Source organism: Carcharhinus amblyrhynchos, chromosome 8, assembly GCF_965287045.1.
Source record: "Carcharhinus amblyrhynchos chromosome 8, sCarAmb.v2.hapA, whole genome shotgun sequence".
Classification (NCBI taxonomy): domain Eukaryota; kingdom Metazoa; phylum Chordata; class Chondrichthyes; order Carcharhiniformes; family Carcharhinidae; genus Carcharhinus; species Carcharhinus amblyrhynchos.
The window spans coordinates 19971905-19989720 of NC_137331.1; the positions used below are offsets into that span (position 1 = coordinate 19971905).

The 17816-nt window shown below is 40.6% G+C and overlaps 1 protein-coding gene across 22 annotated transcripts in view; it reads right to left on the bottom strand.

Moving 5' to 3' along the window:
- rims2a (regulating synaptic membrane exocytosis 2a) overlaps window positions 1-17816 on the bottom strand; it is a 1020455-nt gene that overhangs the window by 372812 nt on the left and 629827 nt on the right. For 14 of the 22 annotated variants that reach the window (XM_080193745.1, XM_080193736.1, XM_080193750.1 and 11 more), the window contains 4 exons: window positions 14406-14559; window positions 12867-12893; window positions 5169-5240; window positions 3956-4112 (listed from right to left, as the gene is read on the bottom strand). In XM_080193745.1, the coding sequence (XP_080049871.1) occupies window positions 3956-4112; window positions 5169-5240; window positions 12867-12893; window positions 14406-14559 (410 nt within the window). The remainder of the gene's footprint in view (window positions 1-3955; window positions 4113-5168; window positions 5241-12866; window positions 12894-14405; window positions 14560-17816) is intronic. The other 8 variants (XM_080193752.1, XM_080193738.1, XM_080193734.1 and 5 more) reach the window with 1 other exon arrangement.

A 17816-nucleotide genomic window follows, 5' to 3' on the forward strand; every position in this document is an offset into this window, starting at 1 on the left:
TCTGCTTTCCAAAAAATATCATGACAGATCTTAAGACGCAGTCAGTGGCTCATTTATGAACAGCTGCCCCCTTTGACCACTTCAAACAATCCCCCACCTTACCCTCCACCCTGTTCACCCATCATCCACTTTTCGAACAAAATTCACAATCGCTACTATAACTGTTAAATATTCAGGGGAGTTAACGGGCTAAAAAGCTAGTTTCTTCAAACCCACTATGTATTCCAGCCAAGATCCAATAAAACTTCTGAATAAACAAACAAATTTCAGAATTGCTATCTCAATAGTTTTTAGACTGAATACACAAAAGTAATGGGGCAAACTTAAATGTTTAGACCTTGTTAACAGACTCAGCTTCACTTTCAACACTGTAAATAATTTATATCATTTTTTTCCACGTCACAAATTTTAAAAAATTGAAGACTTTTTTACATTTACAAGATTGATATTTTACTGAACAGCTTCCCCATTGGCAAAAGTAACAACTTGTAAAATGGGTAGTTACATCTTCATTTCACAGCCCTGTTATGAACATGGATACCCCTCATGCGGCAGCAGCTAATCTCCAATCCATGGTCCAGTCCTTCATGGAGCTGGTATAAAACCCAACAGCTGCTAAAGTTTGGTTGTCTCCATGAAATTTTTAAAAGAAATGTCCCATTTACAATAAGCTCACAATGTTGTCAACTTGCCTCCTTAATGCGAGTGGGTAGATATCGGAGCCTGAAGTTGCCCTCACCCACATTAAAACAGACAGAGGCTGAAAAGGAAGCTGGACCTCTGGGTGGATCACATGATGGCTATTTTTATTGGTACTACCTCAATTTGGTCCAGGTTGGGACCATTCTCTGCTCTACTAGTCCAAATACAAATTTAATACGAACTTAATACAAATGCACATGACTTCGTGTGTTAGTAAAAAAAGAAATGCAGTCTGGAGAGATGTAACTGGGCTGCAAGGCTCAGCACCTGCAATTAAAGTTAACAAAACAAAGAAAAATGTAGCTGACTTCTTAAAAAAATCATTTTACGGAATATGTGCATTGCTGACTAGGCTAGCATTTATTGCCCATCCCTAGTTGCCCTTAGAACATAGAACATTACAGCGCAGAACAGGCCCTTCGGCCCACGATGTTGCGCCGGCCAGTTAAAAAGCAATGACCCTCTAACCTAAACCAATCCCTTTCCATCCATAAGAGATGGTGAGCTGCCTTCTTGAATTGCTGCACTTCCTGAGGTGTAGGTACACTTGCAATGCGGTTACGGAGGGAGTTCCAGGATATTGATCTGACAACTGTGAAGGAACAATGATATATTTCTGAGTCAGAATGGTGAATGACTTGGAGGGGAATAGTGTTCCCAGGTTTCTGTTGTTCTTATCCTTCTCGGCAGTAGTACTCTTGGCTTTGGAAGATGCTGTCCAAGAAACCATGGTGAGATCCTGCAGTGCATCTTACAGATGGTACACATGGCTACCGCTATTCATTGGTGGGCAGAGAGATTGAATACTTGTCAAAGGGATAGCAATCAAGTGGCTTTTTTATCCTGGATGGTGTCAAGCTTCTTGAGTGTTGTTGGAGTAGCACTCATCCAGGCAAGTCTATTACACTCCTGATTTGTGCCTTGTAGATGGTGGGCAGGCTTTGGGGAGTCAAGAAGCGAGTTACTCACTGCAGAATTCCTAGCCTTTGACCTACCCTGGTAGCCACAGTGTTTATATGGCTAGTCGAGTTCAATTTCTGGTCAATGGTAATTGTCAGGATGTCGGTAGCGGATGACTCAGCATGGTAATACCATTGAATGTCAGTGTCAATTACAATTCTCCCCTTATGTTATATACCGTTAATTGAACGGAAGCTCACAAAGTCTACAACTTTGAGGTCTGCAAGTCTACTGCTTTCTTTTTGTCGAGTGATATTATTAATAGTGACACCCATAAAGAGCCCTAATGAGAATTGCATAATAAGTGCCAACTAAATAAACCAGTGGTTTTTCTGGAGTCTGATCCGTTAAGATCGAATTCAACAAACAACAGTTTGGACTTGTGCACGTAGGAGGCAAACAATTACTGCACCGTGCGAGAGAACACACAATCAGTAAGGATAGGCAACAACACCTCCTCCACACCAGTGCCCCACAAGGCTGTCTTCTCAGCCCCCTACTATATTCCTTATTCACCTGTGTGGCTAAATTGCCCTCCAACTTGATTTTCAAGTTTGTTGACGATACGACCATAGTGGGTCAGACCTCAAACAATGGCAAGACAGAGTATAGGAATAAATGGAGAATCTGGTGAGTTGGTGCAGCAACAATAATCTCTCCCTCAATGTCAACAAAACGAAATAGATTGTCATTGACTTCAGGAAGTGTAGAGGAGAACATGTCCCTGTCTACACCATGGAGTAGAAAGGGCAGAGAGCTTTAGGTTTTTAGGTATCCAGATCATCAACAACCTGTCCTGGTCCCCCCATGCGAACACTATAGTTAAGAAAGCCCACCCACACCTCTACTTTCTCGGAAGATTAAGAAAATATGGCATGTCGTACGACTCTCACCAACTTTTACAGGTGCATCATAGAAAGCATTCTTCCTGGATGTATCATAGCTTGGTATGGCTCCATGCAAACCAGCCTCCCATCCATTGACTATGTCTACACTTCCCGCTGCCTCAGCAAAGCAGCCAGCATAATTAAGGACACCGTGCACTCCAGATATTCTCTCTTCCACCTTCTTCCATAGGGAAAAATACAAGGCAAGGGCAAGTACCAACCAACACAAAAACAGTTTCTTCCTTGCTGCCATCAGATTTCTGAATGGACCTACCCTGCATTGAGTTGATCCTTTATATGCTAGCTATAAGTATAACGCTACATTCTGTACCCTCTTGTTTCCTCCTCTGTGAATGCTTTGTCCATATGGTGTGTGCCAGAAACAATACTTCTCACTGTATGCTAATACATGTGACAATAAGCCAAATCAAATCAAAGCAACGCCGTGGGCAGAATTTTACACTTGAGATAAAAGTCAAGGTGAGTCCACCTTCACTTGGCCGGCTCATTTTGCAGGGATGCAAATTAGACTGCTAATTGGTTTAAGGCAAGCCCTACAAACCAGGCTGCAGTGCCCACTGCTGAAATGGCCTGCAGTACCTAATGGAGAGGAGCCTAGAGACAAAACTTCAAAGCAACATCTTGTTGGGGCCAGGCTAGCAGCCCTGGCAAGGGGGTTGGTGGGTGGGCAGAATCAACATGGCGCAATGGCAGGGGATACCCTTGGGGAGTTCTGATGGGCATAAAGGGCTTAGCTGGGAGATACCCGTTCATTTTTCCTGCCAACAGTCTGCCAAGTTTTACCTTGTGGTGTAGACACTTGGTGCCAACTTCACCTAGAGAGGGTACTAACGCAGCGGCAGTGGAATAGGCCCTTAAGTGGTCACTGATTAACCACTTAAGGGTCTTACTTAGCCCATGGGCGAGCAGGCCACCTGGCCCCTCACTGGCCGCTGGTAAAATTGCAGTGGGGTGGGGAGACAACAGGTATGGAGCCACTGCTTCAACCGAAAATTTTATGAACCACCTTGTCTACCATCTTGCCACATGGGGCTGTTAGAATTACTGCTCGCAAGTGGGAGAAACAGTGTGCTGAAGTTTGCCAATGATATTCCATGCTCATTTTTGGATCAGTCTAGAAGGTGTGTTCTTGGAGGATGAGTTAAATATCATCTTACAATCACCGGTACTGATCTTTTGTTTTTGTTTTTCACCATTGAAATTAATAGGTTGCAATCTCTGCTTGGGCTTTGCACTCAAAAATCCTCAAGATAGTTGCCTAAATCAGAATGTCAGTGAAGAAATATGTTTAATATCTTATCTTAATCTCACCCTTTCATATCTATACCAATACAGCAGCAGATGTTTCCTTCCCTGCAGTAACTTAGATCCATGCTTAACCCTACCTTTGAGAAGGAGGAACACTGGGGGATCGGGAACGGGTCCTGCCCATATTGTCCCCACGAAGTGGTGAGCCTGACTGTGAACAATGGTTTGATGACATTACTTGCTCTGGAACGGATAATGTTGAACTCTGAATATCTCTCCCGTTGTGTCTGTAATCTGTGGTGAGAAATGTGAGAAAAATAGCAATTTAGAATATTATCTTTTTTCTTGCATACATCAATAAAGCAGAGCAGAATAGAGATCTACTTTGAGCGATAGTAAATTAGTAATCTTTTCCGTTCCCCTTTCGGCTGAAGTCAAAGGGCTGTTGATTTGCTATTGCCCATTTGTGCAATCATCAAAAACAAATTAGATTTTTAATAACAATATTTGATTCCATCACTTTCTAACTAGACAGCCATTAACCTTAGATATATATCACGTGAGTTATGCTTTCAAAGGATGTATTGCTGGAAATGTACTTGGCCCTTCATCCACATTTCTCAATGGTAAAAACAAATTATAGAATCGTTAAACCCGTAGAACGCAGGAGGCTCCATTTGGCCCATCAAGAATGCATCTTCCCCAGCCCACCCGTCGCTCTATTCCCGTAACTCCGCATGCTTATCTATGAATCCCCCTAACCTACACATCTTGGGACACTAAGGGGCAAATTAGCATGACTATTCCACCTAATGTGCACATCTTTGGACTGTGGGAGGAAACCAGAGCACCTGCAAGAAAGCCACATAGACACAGGGAGAATGTACAGACTCCAGACAGACCCAAGGCTAGAACTAAACCTGAGTCCCCGGTGCTGTGAGACAGCAGTGCTAACCACTGTGCCACCATGCCTCTAATATCAAATTATCAAGTGTAACCCTCTTTGTGGAGTCAGTTATGAAATACAGGAACAATATTGCACATGGCCCCTCCATCCCTGCCCAAACACAAGATCTATAATTATCAACTGATACTAAGCCAGCAGTTCTCTAATGAGTTAACTTTTACTTGGCTTTGAAGAAAACATGCCTCGAAAACATTTACATTTGGTGCATCAAGTTATAATATCTTTGCCTCTTAACTACTTGTTTGTTCGGACTTTGAGCTCTACAGAAATCAACAAAAGTGATTAAATATCTTTACTGTTCATTGAAGCATTGGGGAAACTGAAAATCTGTTGGAGAAATGGCGATGGAACAAAAGGGGAGTGCACTTGTTTAGCTTCCATACCTGAAGAAACAACTCCAATCCCATCATCGCAGTCATAGTCAGAGACTTCACTGTCACTGATACGCTGTGATCCTAAAATTTAAAATAAAATCATGTCTTACAAATAACTGATATGTTTTCACAGAAGGGTTTCTACTAATTATTTTTGTTTCAGACACACATCAAAGTAAAGCTAGGTTTACTGAAAACAGGAATGTGATTCTAAGAGCTGGAAAGCAGGTTTATTCACTAATAAATAACTATACTTACCAAGCTGGAATAAAAATAAAGCTGAAACATCAGGTTTTCTTGTACTATGCAAAATCATGCTCATATTAATCAGATATATTGAAAATCATTCTGCCCCATTTATAAAGGGCACCCAGTTCAGAAAGGAATTTGCAGTTCATAATTTTGTTTTTAATTATTTTTATCCGCAAATTGTGACATTTTCAAGTTTTATCCATTCAAATATCTGTAGGTTTGGAAAGAAAAGAATGTTGCGCGTTTGTCACAACTCTGAAGAAATTTCACTGCAATACAAGTTTGCAGATTCAGAGAGGAATTTTGCCATTTTTTGGGAAAAGTATCAGCTCAAGTGAGAAAGGAGAAGGTTGTCTGCCAGCTGTGTTGCTGCCTTTTTCCGCTGTATCTTTGAACACTTTTGTCAAAAAACGGTGAAAGAGCGGGTCCATGATGTCATGCTGACAGGGTGGACTTGGATTGGGTCCATGTCACCAGCACAATGGTGATATGGACACAAAGAATACCTGTGCTCTCCCCCACCACAGAACCCCTTCCCCCCCTGCTCCAAATGGAACACAACCATCAGGCAATGCCAAAGGGCAACGCCTGGACATGACCATCAACCCCTTCAGGGCTGTACTCACCTATGCATCTCCAACATGTTCTGCCCACAAGGTGCACATTGTGGGGGAACTGTTGTGATTCATATTGGCGTGCCCCCACATCAACGTGAATGGACAATTTAACGTGGGGGGTTGGGGGGGACTTTCAGGATGAAGTCCTGACATGCATAGTTAAGTAGATGCAAATGGGTTTCCCAACTTCTAAAGCTGAGACTGCCGTTACATCATTGACAGAGAGGGCAGGGATGGGGACACTCGGGCATAAAAGCCATTATGACTCCCGCTCAATTCTTTGCCCTCTCATCCCCCCCAAAATAGGGGCAGAAAATCCCTTTTCTCCCACAGATTCTGAAAAGCTCATGTTCAGAAGCCAGTTCCCGCGCTTATCTTTGGCCTCTGTAGACTGGCAGTGGATGTGTAGATTCCATTTCTTATGAGTCTATAACCGTCTTGTGACCTAACGAAACTCCAAGAGGTGGTTCAGTGATGATGAGCCCCCAAAATCCGAATTAAACAAAAACCAGCAACGCATAAATGTGTGGAATAATTCCAGAATGCATAATTCTGAAATTGCTCATTTATCTTCAAATGGCAGGAAAAGGAAATAATAATTGTGAGAACAGTAAGGAAGTGCATTTGAAACATTGGCACACAGTCCGCACAAGTTATACTTGAATACGATAAGAAAAGGTCGTTTTGTCCATTGAGGCCACCAGGCTTTTGGAAAAGACTCATTTTCACCATTTTCGTCTTCCCTGGCTTTGCTGAATGAAAAATCTGCAGACTTTATTTTTCAACAATTCTATCCTACATTCTCTGTACTCCAGGTAAGGAGTACAACGTGTGTGATAAGCAGTTACTCGCATTAAAAGCGATTATAATGGGCCAGATCGTCCAGCATCGGAAGCAGTGATGCCCCAAACTTACACCGTTGGTGCATGTCGGGACCCTGAGGAAGTCTTGATGCACACACAGGTACCGTAATCGCTCAGCAAGTTTAAATATCAGATAGGCTGATCTGCGCTGCATAAATGTCACCTGCACTGATTGCACTATCTGGAGACTTGGGTTCATATCTGTGCTGCTTACAGGCATACTTACCCGAGAATGGTTAGGCTGTTTCATCTCTGATGTAATTCAGTGAATAACAATATAACCTTCCCAACCACCCATTGACTCAATGATCCACCCCATGATCCAAGGGCGATTAGCAGGGTAAATGTGTGGGGTTAGGGAAATAGGGACTGGGTGGGGTTGTGGCTGGTACAGACTCAATGGGCTGAATGATCCCCTTCTGCACTGCAGGGATTCTATGATTCTATTCCATCAACTTTAAATAGTTAGCTGAATGTGAAAGCTAATGTTGCAAAAAGGGGGCATGTTCTCTGTGCTGTTTCCTCTGTGCTGTTTCTATTTTTTAAACCAGTCTTCTCCTGGATGGCTGCATTGATGCCGAATTCTTCCAGCCAGCATTAGAAGTCACAGCAGGAAGGGTGCAAAGAGTTAAGTACGCAATTATCTGCACAGACAGCAGCAATGCACCTCGCAACACCACCAGGAAGATCTGATCCACAGGGCATAATTTGGTACTCTGTGCACAGAGTGTTGTTTGAGGCAGGGAAAACTGACGTGCCATTCTCCAGCTGCACAGCCGCGTTTTCTCTCCAGATTTTATGGCACTACGTCTGGGAATGTAGTTTTAACTGTCACACCGGCTTGGATGAGGGTGCTGGTTGAGGCAGCAATGCTGTTTCCACAGAGGTCAGGACGCCCTTTAAAAAGGGTGCCTGGATCTGTGCTGAAAAGAATACACCGCCCCACGGCCCTATGGATACCTGCAACCCCTTCCCTCAAAATGGACACTGTCCCTGGCACTGCTGCCAGGGTGCCATTGCCAAGATGGCATTGCCCTGGTGCAGTGCCATGGTGGGCCCTTTGGGGGTTATACTTACCTTTGCATCACTGTCGAGTTCCCCTTGATTGCTTCACATTTTGGAAATGCAATTATACCCCTCGACGACATTTCTACACAGCAGACGATCAGACCATTTCGAACTATTCTCAGTTATTTCCTTCAATGCTCCCACAATCCTTACTGACCCCCCAGTGTACTGGTTACTGGTATTTTCTTTTCTCGACACTCTACACATCCATCTCAAAATTTCAATCTCATTAGATCTTTGTTCCTATCTTCTTGAAGCTGCTGACTTTTCTGCACTCTATTACAGGGGAGGGGGGGTGTCTCACAACTGCCTTATAGATTCTTCGTTTCAGCTTCAGCAATACTTTTCCGTCACAACACTCCACTGCCCTTCTTCCAATCACTCCAACCATTAATCTGTGATTTACTTTCCACTTCTATACTCCCACCTTTCACACCAGTGATGCCCCCACACAAGTACTTGAAACTGCTCACTTTATCCAAGACTTCATAACCTTTCTACCTTCACTCCACACACACAGTTACCCAAGCCGGAATTGAACTTGGGTTCCTTGCGCTGTGAGGCAGCAGTACTAACCACTGTGCTGTGTTGGGGAGAGATTACCCTGATGCTTGTAAGAACATAAGAAATAGGAGCAGGAGTAGGCCATCTAGCCCTTCGAGCCTGCCCCGCCATTCAATAAGATCATGGCTGATCTGTCGCTGCTCAGTTCCACTTTCCCACCCTCTCCCCATAACCCTTAATCCCCTCTCCTATCAAAAACCCATCAACCCGCGTCTTAAAAATATTTAGCGAGGCAGCCTCCACCACTTCAACGGGCAGAGAATTCCAGAGATTCACCACCCTTTGAGTGAAGAAGTTCCTCCTCAACTCCATTCTAAACTGCCCCCTTTTATCTTGAGGCTGTGCCTCCTAGTCCTACTGTCTTTTTTGAGCAGGAAGAGTGTGTTGTGGGAATAACCACAGTGGCCACAGAAGTAAGTATAGCCCCTGGATGATGAGGGACATGCATCAGGGCAATCCCACAACACAAGCATCAGGGTAACCCCTCCTCAACATAGCAGCACAGTAGCACAGTGGTTAATACTGTTGCCTCACAGCGCAAGGAACCCAGATTCAATTCCGGCCTTGGGCAACTGCGTGTGGAGTTTGCATGTTTTCTCCCAAACTGCATGGGTTTCCTCCCACAGTCCACAGATGTGCAGATTAGGTTAATTGGCCATGCTAAATGCTCCTTCGGGTCAGGGGAATTAGCAGGGTAAATATGTGGGGTTACAGGGATAGGGCCTGGATGGGATTGTTCTTGGTGCAGGCTCAATGGACCGAATGGCCTCCTCTGCACTGCAGTGATTCTATGAACAAACATCACGGCAACACTCCTCCAAGCCAGAGGGTGATCTGCTCCAAAAGCATCAGGACAAACACCCTCCCACCCCGCCCACTGTCCCTTCTCAAAGGCATCAGAGCATTCCCTCCTCAAGCATCAGGGCAACCCACCCAAAGGTATTGGGGCACTCCCCTTCCACACCATACATAAGGAGAACCCCACCAAGAGGGCTCCACAAAGGGCCCACCCATGCCAGGGTGCAGTGCGTGTCCCTCATCACCCGGGGGCTACACTTACTTCTGTAGTCACCATGATTGGTTACTTATTTTTTTGATGGCCTGACATCAAGGCCAGCTGGGTGAGAAGATACTTTGAGGGCAGACGTAGTGACGTCTAACGCATGTTAATATATGCTAATCAGGTTGACACCTTCCTGTGACAAGGTAGGTGATTTTGTTTAAAATATACATTCAATATAAAAAATTAACATTTTGATGAAATCTTGAGTAAAATGCTTTTATTATATGTGGAATCTTATCTACAATCTATATGATTTTACTCTTTTGAAGTTCCTTCCCCTAACATTATGAGCCAGTTCTTCTGGCAGGATGATCCCATCATCCTATTTTTAGTCCCTCCCAAGATTTAGTAGCCAATAATGGATTTGCATCAATGGCTAACAGGACTGTTAAATCAGTCACTGAATCTGGTGTAATGGTTTCCCCTTTGGGAATCTAGCTTACTTGCAGACCAAAAAGGAGCAATAGACACAATTCACATTGAAAGCTTAAGATGGCAATTTCCAGAACTATCCTCAACTGATTCATTAGCAGAGGGGAAGCTTCTTATTCCTACCCTTCTCTCAGACAATTAACAGTATCCATCCACTCAAACTTGCATTCAATGTCCAATTCCAAATCATCAGTTTAAACATCCACACATAATTTCCCTGTTCATCTCTAACAAAAATACACAAAGATACAAAGAGATAGCAAGATCTAACAGTGATTTATTACAATATTTTTCTCTGGTCTGGCTGTCTACACTCTTTTTTACATCTTTTTACAATTTGGCCTAAGAATTAGAAAGGCTGCTATGGAAACTAAAAGCTTTAGGAGTTCCAGGAAATAAAAGGCAAATGTTGGTTGTGTCAGTGTGTTTTGTTTCTCCACAAGATCACAGCAGCACTTCTGTGCTTGCCTCATCAATCGTGGATCTCTTCACCTTCCACTTCATGCTGCTGTCATTCTATCCTGCCAGAGGAACAGACACACAATGTTAGGGGAGGGAACTTCAAAACAATAAAATCATAGAGATTGTAGATAAGATTCCGTATATAATAAAAAACATTTTACTCAAGGCTTCATAAAAATGTTTTTTTTTTACACTATTAAAACATTGAGAGTATATTAAAAAAAAGCCTACCTTCTCACAGGAATCTCAGGCCATCTAAAAATGGATATTCCGCAGTTATCTTTTCTTTTATCCATGTCCCTTTAATCTGAAGGGCTGAACTTCTTACCAGCTGAGACATCTGCACGAAGCATATGCTACTGCATGTACCTAATTTATCCAACAATATGTAGATGGAGGACAGCAGTAGACTCCAGTACAAATTTTTTTACCCAGGTGTACTGCACTGTGGTTATGTTGTCACGAACATTGTTAACTCAGGAAATTAGCCCTTAAAGATTCTCAGATTTCAAAATCTCATGCTCTTGAAGGCATTTTAAATATAAAACATCAGTTTCTTCAAATCGTAACTGCAATTCTGACAAGCAACACACAATCAGCACACAACAATGCATAGAATCAGAAAGATTCATCCAGTTCTTTCACAGATATACACTGTACAATATACACTATTATAGATTCTGCCCAAATATTCAATTTTCTAATTTTGATAAATACTCCACGATCTCCAAAGGCAGTCAGATAAAACTCTAGAACACTTGCAAATCTCTATGTTTCGACTATTCAACTCTGACAGTAAGTCTCCACAAACAGCACAGAAACCACCACATTCAATTGAGTATTTGGACATTTTAATCTTTATGTATTTAAAACCAAATTTTATTTCTTTGTAGGTAAGTATCCATCATATTTTTGATGAAGTTTAGTTGACATGGGGTTAACTGTTTTTGCTGCAGTATATTTCACGAAACATCTACTCCGTGGTTTTGAGAAAATTTCTTCAACACATGAAACTCGTTAATTTTAATCTGCTTTTCACTGGTTTTGTGATCAAAGTTCAAGCTGAATGGTTAATTTACACTTCTTCTTACACTTATTAGTTAAAGCCTTTGTGTTCAATCCTTGGAATGGCATATTATATAAATAAAGGCTCATGTATCTGTCCCCTTTTATTTAGTAGTGAGAGAGAAATCAGGACTTGTAGATGTGCAATTATTAAAGTAATTTGCTTTATTCATTTAGAAGTTATTGTTCCATAATTAACAAGGTGTTCAGTAAGAAATAAACATATAAACCAAACGTTTAAGTAAACCACAGCAAGTTTGACTATATTCTGCTTATAGCTTGACTTTAACAGCTTAAATTCTTTCCCATTGCTCCAATATCCAGTAATCTAAACATAAAATAATATATTTTCTCAAATTTAGCTCCTATAGTACATATTGAATCAATACATTATTGCAGCTGAATCTGTTTCACATTTACTTTTGACTCTTCATATTCAATTAAGTCAGATAAAAATAATCCAGTTGATTAATTTCCCCAGTTCCACCTTTTTAATATCACGAAGTCTAAAGAACTATTGAGGATGATAATCCTTTACATGGAGTAAGAGGAGCAGCATTTTGATCTCTTGTCTAACCTCCCTAAAGCAAACTTTATTCTAAAAATTAGGAAAATTGATTTTTGGATCTTGAAGGCCCAATTGGTAAATGCAGTAGCAATATGGTAGTGAGCCATTTTGTGAGCCTCTGAGGTTTGTTTCCTGATCTATGCTAAGTTTGCGGATTTAAGTCATCTTAGCATGGCTGAACAATAATTAGCTTGCATTTTTATCACTAGTTCTTTTAGCCAGCTGGTTACCACCTTAAGTAGACCAGCCAGTATTTAAAAATATATATTAAAATCGACTTTCACATAATTTGATAATTTAGTTCATCTTTGCAAGATGGGAAGAACGAGAAGTAAAACAGAACATCAATGACCATTGAGCTGAACACATTTTTTCATGGTCAAAAAATATAATCAAATAAGTGCTGATCTGAACTGGGTTATATTAATCTTTGAAAATAAATCTTCAAGACCTGTTTCAGGGGCTGTGAAAAACTCACTCTAGGCACATCGAAATAGTAAAGGCATGATTGATGGGGAACTCATTTACATATTGCACAAAAGAACATTAGAAGTAACATTAACATCAGCAGCAAAGCAATTCATTCAGGATTGAGATGGGAATTAAAGCTTGGGCAGGAAGGAGAACTGATCTAGCATCTTGGAATCTTTCTACATGCACAACCATAGCACTCTCAGCAGTCACTCTCAACTGATGTCTAACACACAAAGTGATTTTATCTCTGTAATCCATTGATTCATGCTAGTAATTTACCTGAATTTAATGTATATGGACCTGTATCTGGAAAATAAATGTCAGAATGGGATACAAATGAAACAGATATGCAGCAAAAAACATATATTCTAGCAACATAATGGAAATGAACAGTTAATATGGCTAATTTCTTTGAAGTTATAATCAATGCTGTAAGACATCTTGGTAAATAATTCATTAGTAGATAGATTATTAGCACTATGCAATCTGTCTTGTCAATTGAGCAATATTAACAAAGAAACAAAGCTAGCTGAACTCAACAAAAGCAAAAACTCGCAGAACTACCATAACTGGCTGGAACTTCTATCTGTTCTATCTACTAATAGTTATAATAACCACCACAGTTTGTTTTGTAAAGAGGAAAGGGGCTTAGAGAGCAAGCACTTGGACCTCTTGCTCCTAAGGCAACATTTATGCAAGAGACAACTCAAGAAATGATTGGGCTGAACGTTGATTTCAATCAAGGGAGTTTGTTTTCATTCTCCACTGGGCTTTTGTTACAATTATATTTATGGATTGCACTAATGAAATTATAATATCCCAGTTTCACAACTTTGCTGACCTAATCTTTTTAAGTGCCAGTCTCGAACAGAGAGAGATCAGTGTGTTTTTTCTTTACCTATATTAGATTTCTGCTGAGTAATTGATTAAACATGCTGTAATGGTCATTATAAGCATATTAACTGTAAGCAGAATGTAATTCTTGTTTTGTTAACTGCTGGTTGATGATGGGCCACCAAGCAGCTTGGCGCTGTTCAACACTATAAAATATGGCCATGATTTTATTCGCAATATCCTATTTTTGCACAAGTTGGGGAGGAAATGAATGGGTAAATTCCTGCATCATAGAAAAGCTACATCTCTGACAGTGGTTGCATACTGTTACGCTAACATATGCTGATGAATGTGCAACAACTGAGAAAGATAAGATGCGGGTAAACTGGTAATTGGCTCCAAGGATACAACCAATTCTGCCCTAAACCAGCCATTTGGAGGTGCATAAGAATCCAGGAGTTAACTTTCCCAACTTTTCTTCATTCTTGTGGTGAATCACTTGGAGTCAACCTCTTCAACTCAATAGCAATTTAGCAGAGATTGAGAAGTTGGTAAAGCAAGAGAGTCCATCATTCTTTGATGATTGAAAAGTACTTCTCCTTTATGTTATTCCAATTTTATTCCTTTTATGCTTTAATCAGGGGACAAATGATTCCTTTTCTGGCAGGACCAGGCACACATATTGCTGACCAATATAGTAATGGTATGATATGAAAGTGTAGCATAAAAATAAAGTCTCAATTAGGATATAGTATTCCAGCTCTGCATCACTTTTTTATGCCACTGAATTATCAATAACCAACCTTTCAGTGTCAAGTTTTTAAATATCCATTAAATATAAGGATTTGTTTTTGATCCCCAGTTGTTACTGGATACCATTTCAATGTCATTAATCAAAGAGTTAAATCACAACCAGATAATATTAATTCGAAATTGTTTTTCAGGGAATAAAAATAAATAAAAAACAAATATCTTGGAACGTACTTTGTAACCTCCTTGTTGGGCTTTCACTGTGGGGATGTCTGCGTGGCAAATATGGTGAAGGTTGAGGAAGTGGCATTGATGAAACGTCGTGTGTTTGGAGTTTGTACCAATGAGGTTCATCGTCCAACAGGGCGGTTTCCAACTCAATTAGAATCTGAAATCAGGGAGACAAGCAACTAATAGTATTTGAGGTCAGCAATATAACACAAGGGAGAAACTTAAGAGAAATCAAACAGTATTCAAAATGCTCAGAAAATATTAGTTTTGAGAAAAAAAGTACATGATGATATAATGAGTAAAAACTGAAAATGCTGGAAAAACTCAGCAGGTTTGGCAGCATCTGTGAAGAGAGAAAATAAAGTTAATATTTTGAATCCATACGACTGAAGAATCATGCAGGCTTGAAATATCAACTCTGTTTCTCTCTCCACAGATGTTGCCAGGCCAGCTGAGTTTTCTCAGCATTTTCTTTTTTGATTTCGGATTTCCAACATCCACAATATTTTGCTTTTACATCTCATGGCCGTTGTGTGTAAAAAATTCACGGGACAGCAAACTCAGTCTACATTAATGTTCACATATTCTAATATATTTTATACTATTTACTTGATTTTGGCTGTACTCCTCCAGCCGTTCACGTTGGTGGGATTCTCTGGTTCTGCAGGAGTGAACGGAGATTTGGCTGAGTGCCAAATTCTCCGTCCTCGCTTGCTGCAGTGGCGGAACATGAATGGTTTGAAAATCCTGACCACTGAATATGAATAGAACACAAGATGAGGAGTTGTGGGATGTGGTAGGTAGCATCTACAATGCAGGAAGCGGCCATTTGGCCCAGCAAGTCTACACTGACAACAATCCCACCCAGGTCTTATGGATTGCATCACATATTTACACTCCTAGTCCCCTTGACATTCAGGGGCAATTTATCATGGCCAACCAACCTGACCCACACATCTCTGGAGTATGGGAAGAAACTGGAGCGCATGGTTCTCCCACATAGACATGGGGAGAACATGCAAACTCCATACAGACAGTGACCTGACGTCAGAATTGAACATGGTTCCCTGGCACTGCGAGGCAGCAGTGCTAACCCCTTTGTTGCCATGCCACTGTATTGATCAGAACTCACCTGCATCAATATCACTTACCTGTGTAAATAGCATCCTAATGATCTTTATCACATGCTATGGAACTATGTTAGCTAATAAATTGCTGGAGGGAGGAAGTTCTTTTCAATGCATTCTCAACTTGGAGACACCAAGCTCAGGTTATTGTTCTAACATCTTTGTTACCTTCATAAATTATTTCATAAATTTAATGCAATTATTTACTGCATTTTCGAAGTGAGGAGCAAAATTAGCAAGTGGGAACAGAACAATTTCTAATTTCTGGTAGTCATTATTAGCATCAAACAGTGACAGGGGATCCAGTAAATAGCCCTTTCACTGTACCGACAAGGATCAACCCATTCCGATAACAACACACACTACTGTGCCAATGTTTTGCTGTAGTCTGAGCCTTCTAGGAATAGGAATCAAACCATTCACACTCACTTTACACTAGCTTTAGATCCGACAGAGAATGATCATTTTCATTCCATAAATCCTTACATTTACATTCACCTCAATCCTTCAATAATTAAATTATTGGATTCAAAGCAAAGTCCAAAGTAAAATCAAGATAACAGTGCGTGCGTCACCCATTTCTTGCAAAAAATAGAATATCACAAATGCATTGGTTAATGTTGCAGTCTTAGACTAGTGAGCATGATCCTGATTGGATAGTGACTTAATGATTCTGAAAAAAAAGAGATTGAAAACGTATAAAAACCATTGTGCTCTGAAGATAAAAAAATCATTAGGAGAAGCAGGAGAAGTTTATAATTCATTAATGTTAAATCATTAATTATTCTTGAAATCTTTATCCACCAGTTGATGATGGAATTCCAGGTCACATCTACAACCTTGTTGAGTCTTAAGTGCAATATTCTTTAAGTAGGCTTTATGAATTGGCTCGTACTTGGCCAGCACAATAAACTGGGGGATTTGCCAGTTACTTCATTCAAGGAGTTTCTTTCTTTTTGGTCTGAACACAAGAACAAAAGAAACAGAAGTAGGAATAGGCCATTCAACCTGTCAAGTCTACTTCACCAGATCATCCCTGATCTCCAACAGTGTTTTCCTGAACTCTCTCCACACGGCTAGATATTTTTAATATATAAAAATCTATCAATCTCAGTCTTGGACAAACTCAATGACTAAGCCTTCATAATCATCAGAGACAGAGAATTTCAAACATTTGCCTCCCTCACTGAAGAAATTCCTCCTTGTCTGTCTTAAGTAGCCTGTCCTACACAGCCTGTCCCTCATTCTGAGGCTGTGGGTGGGATTTTGTGGCCTCACTTGGATGAGACTGGAAATTCCCACCTGAGGTCAATGGAAATTTCTGTTGTCGGACCCTCGCCCACGCCAATTCCGTGATGGGCGAAGTGATAGAGGTCTGATCTGTGCTCCCTGGTTCTAGATTACTCTCCCCACTCAGCCAGAGCTAAAATCTCGAATCTACATTAACGCTAGCATTTCCAGGCTGTAATTAACTCATCAGGGGCCAGATAAGATTAAATTTGAGAGACTGGATATGACGCAATTAATTTCTGGTACAATCCATTGAGTATCTTGAAGGAACTAAGGGAGGAACATACAGGAACTCCTGTACAACTTTCTGAACATTGCTAAGGTCCCTAGGGAATAAAGAAAAGCAGACGCTAATCTTACTTTTGAAAATAGTAACAAAAAAATTGTCATGTAATGAGTTATTTTGTCAAGTGTGGTTAAAATTATGAAAATTTTTATTAAAGATAAGGTTATAAACATTTGGATAGAAACGAAATCATAAAAGATTGCCAAAATGAACTGATTTGAGGGAGGTCTTCCTGATCTAATTACTGATTTTGTGTGGGGGTGAAAAAGAACCATGACTCAACGGGCTGAATGGTCTACTCTTGCTCTTAGCTTCTGTATTTCTATGTTTACATGAGTGGTTCACACAGGAATTTAAAAAAAAAATCGAGAAAATTACTATTAGATACATGGAAAGAAAATAATTCATATGGAAAGCAAGAGAGGTCAGAAGTCCTGATTGACAATACAGTAAACTGTGGAAATAAAGCTTGGTAGTAATGAGCAAAGCAAATAAGAATTAAAGATAAACCAAAGGGTTAATAATGAACCAAAATGAGAAACTGATAGCACTTTACGCAACCATACTTCAAGAACGTTCCGCAGAGTTCTGGTGACCGCAGTACAGAAAGAATATTGTAACGAATGAAAAAACAATCAGAATGATTGAGGGAATGCAGAGATTAGATGATGATAAGTACTTATGTAAATTGAGCATGTTCTCAGTAGGAGA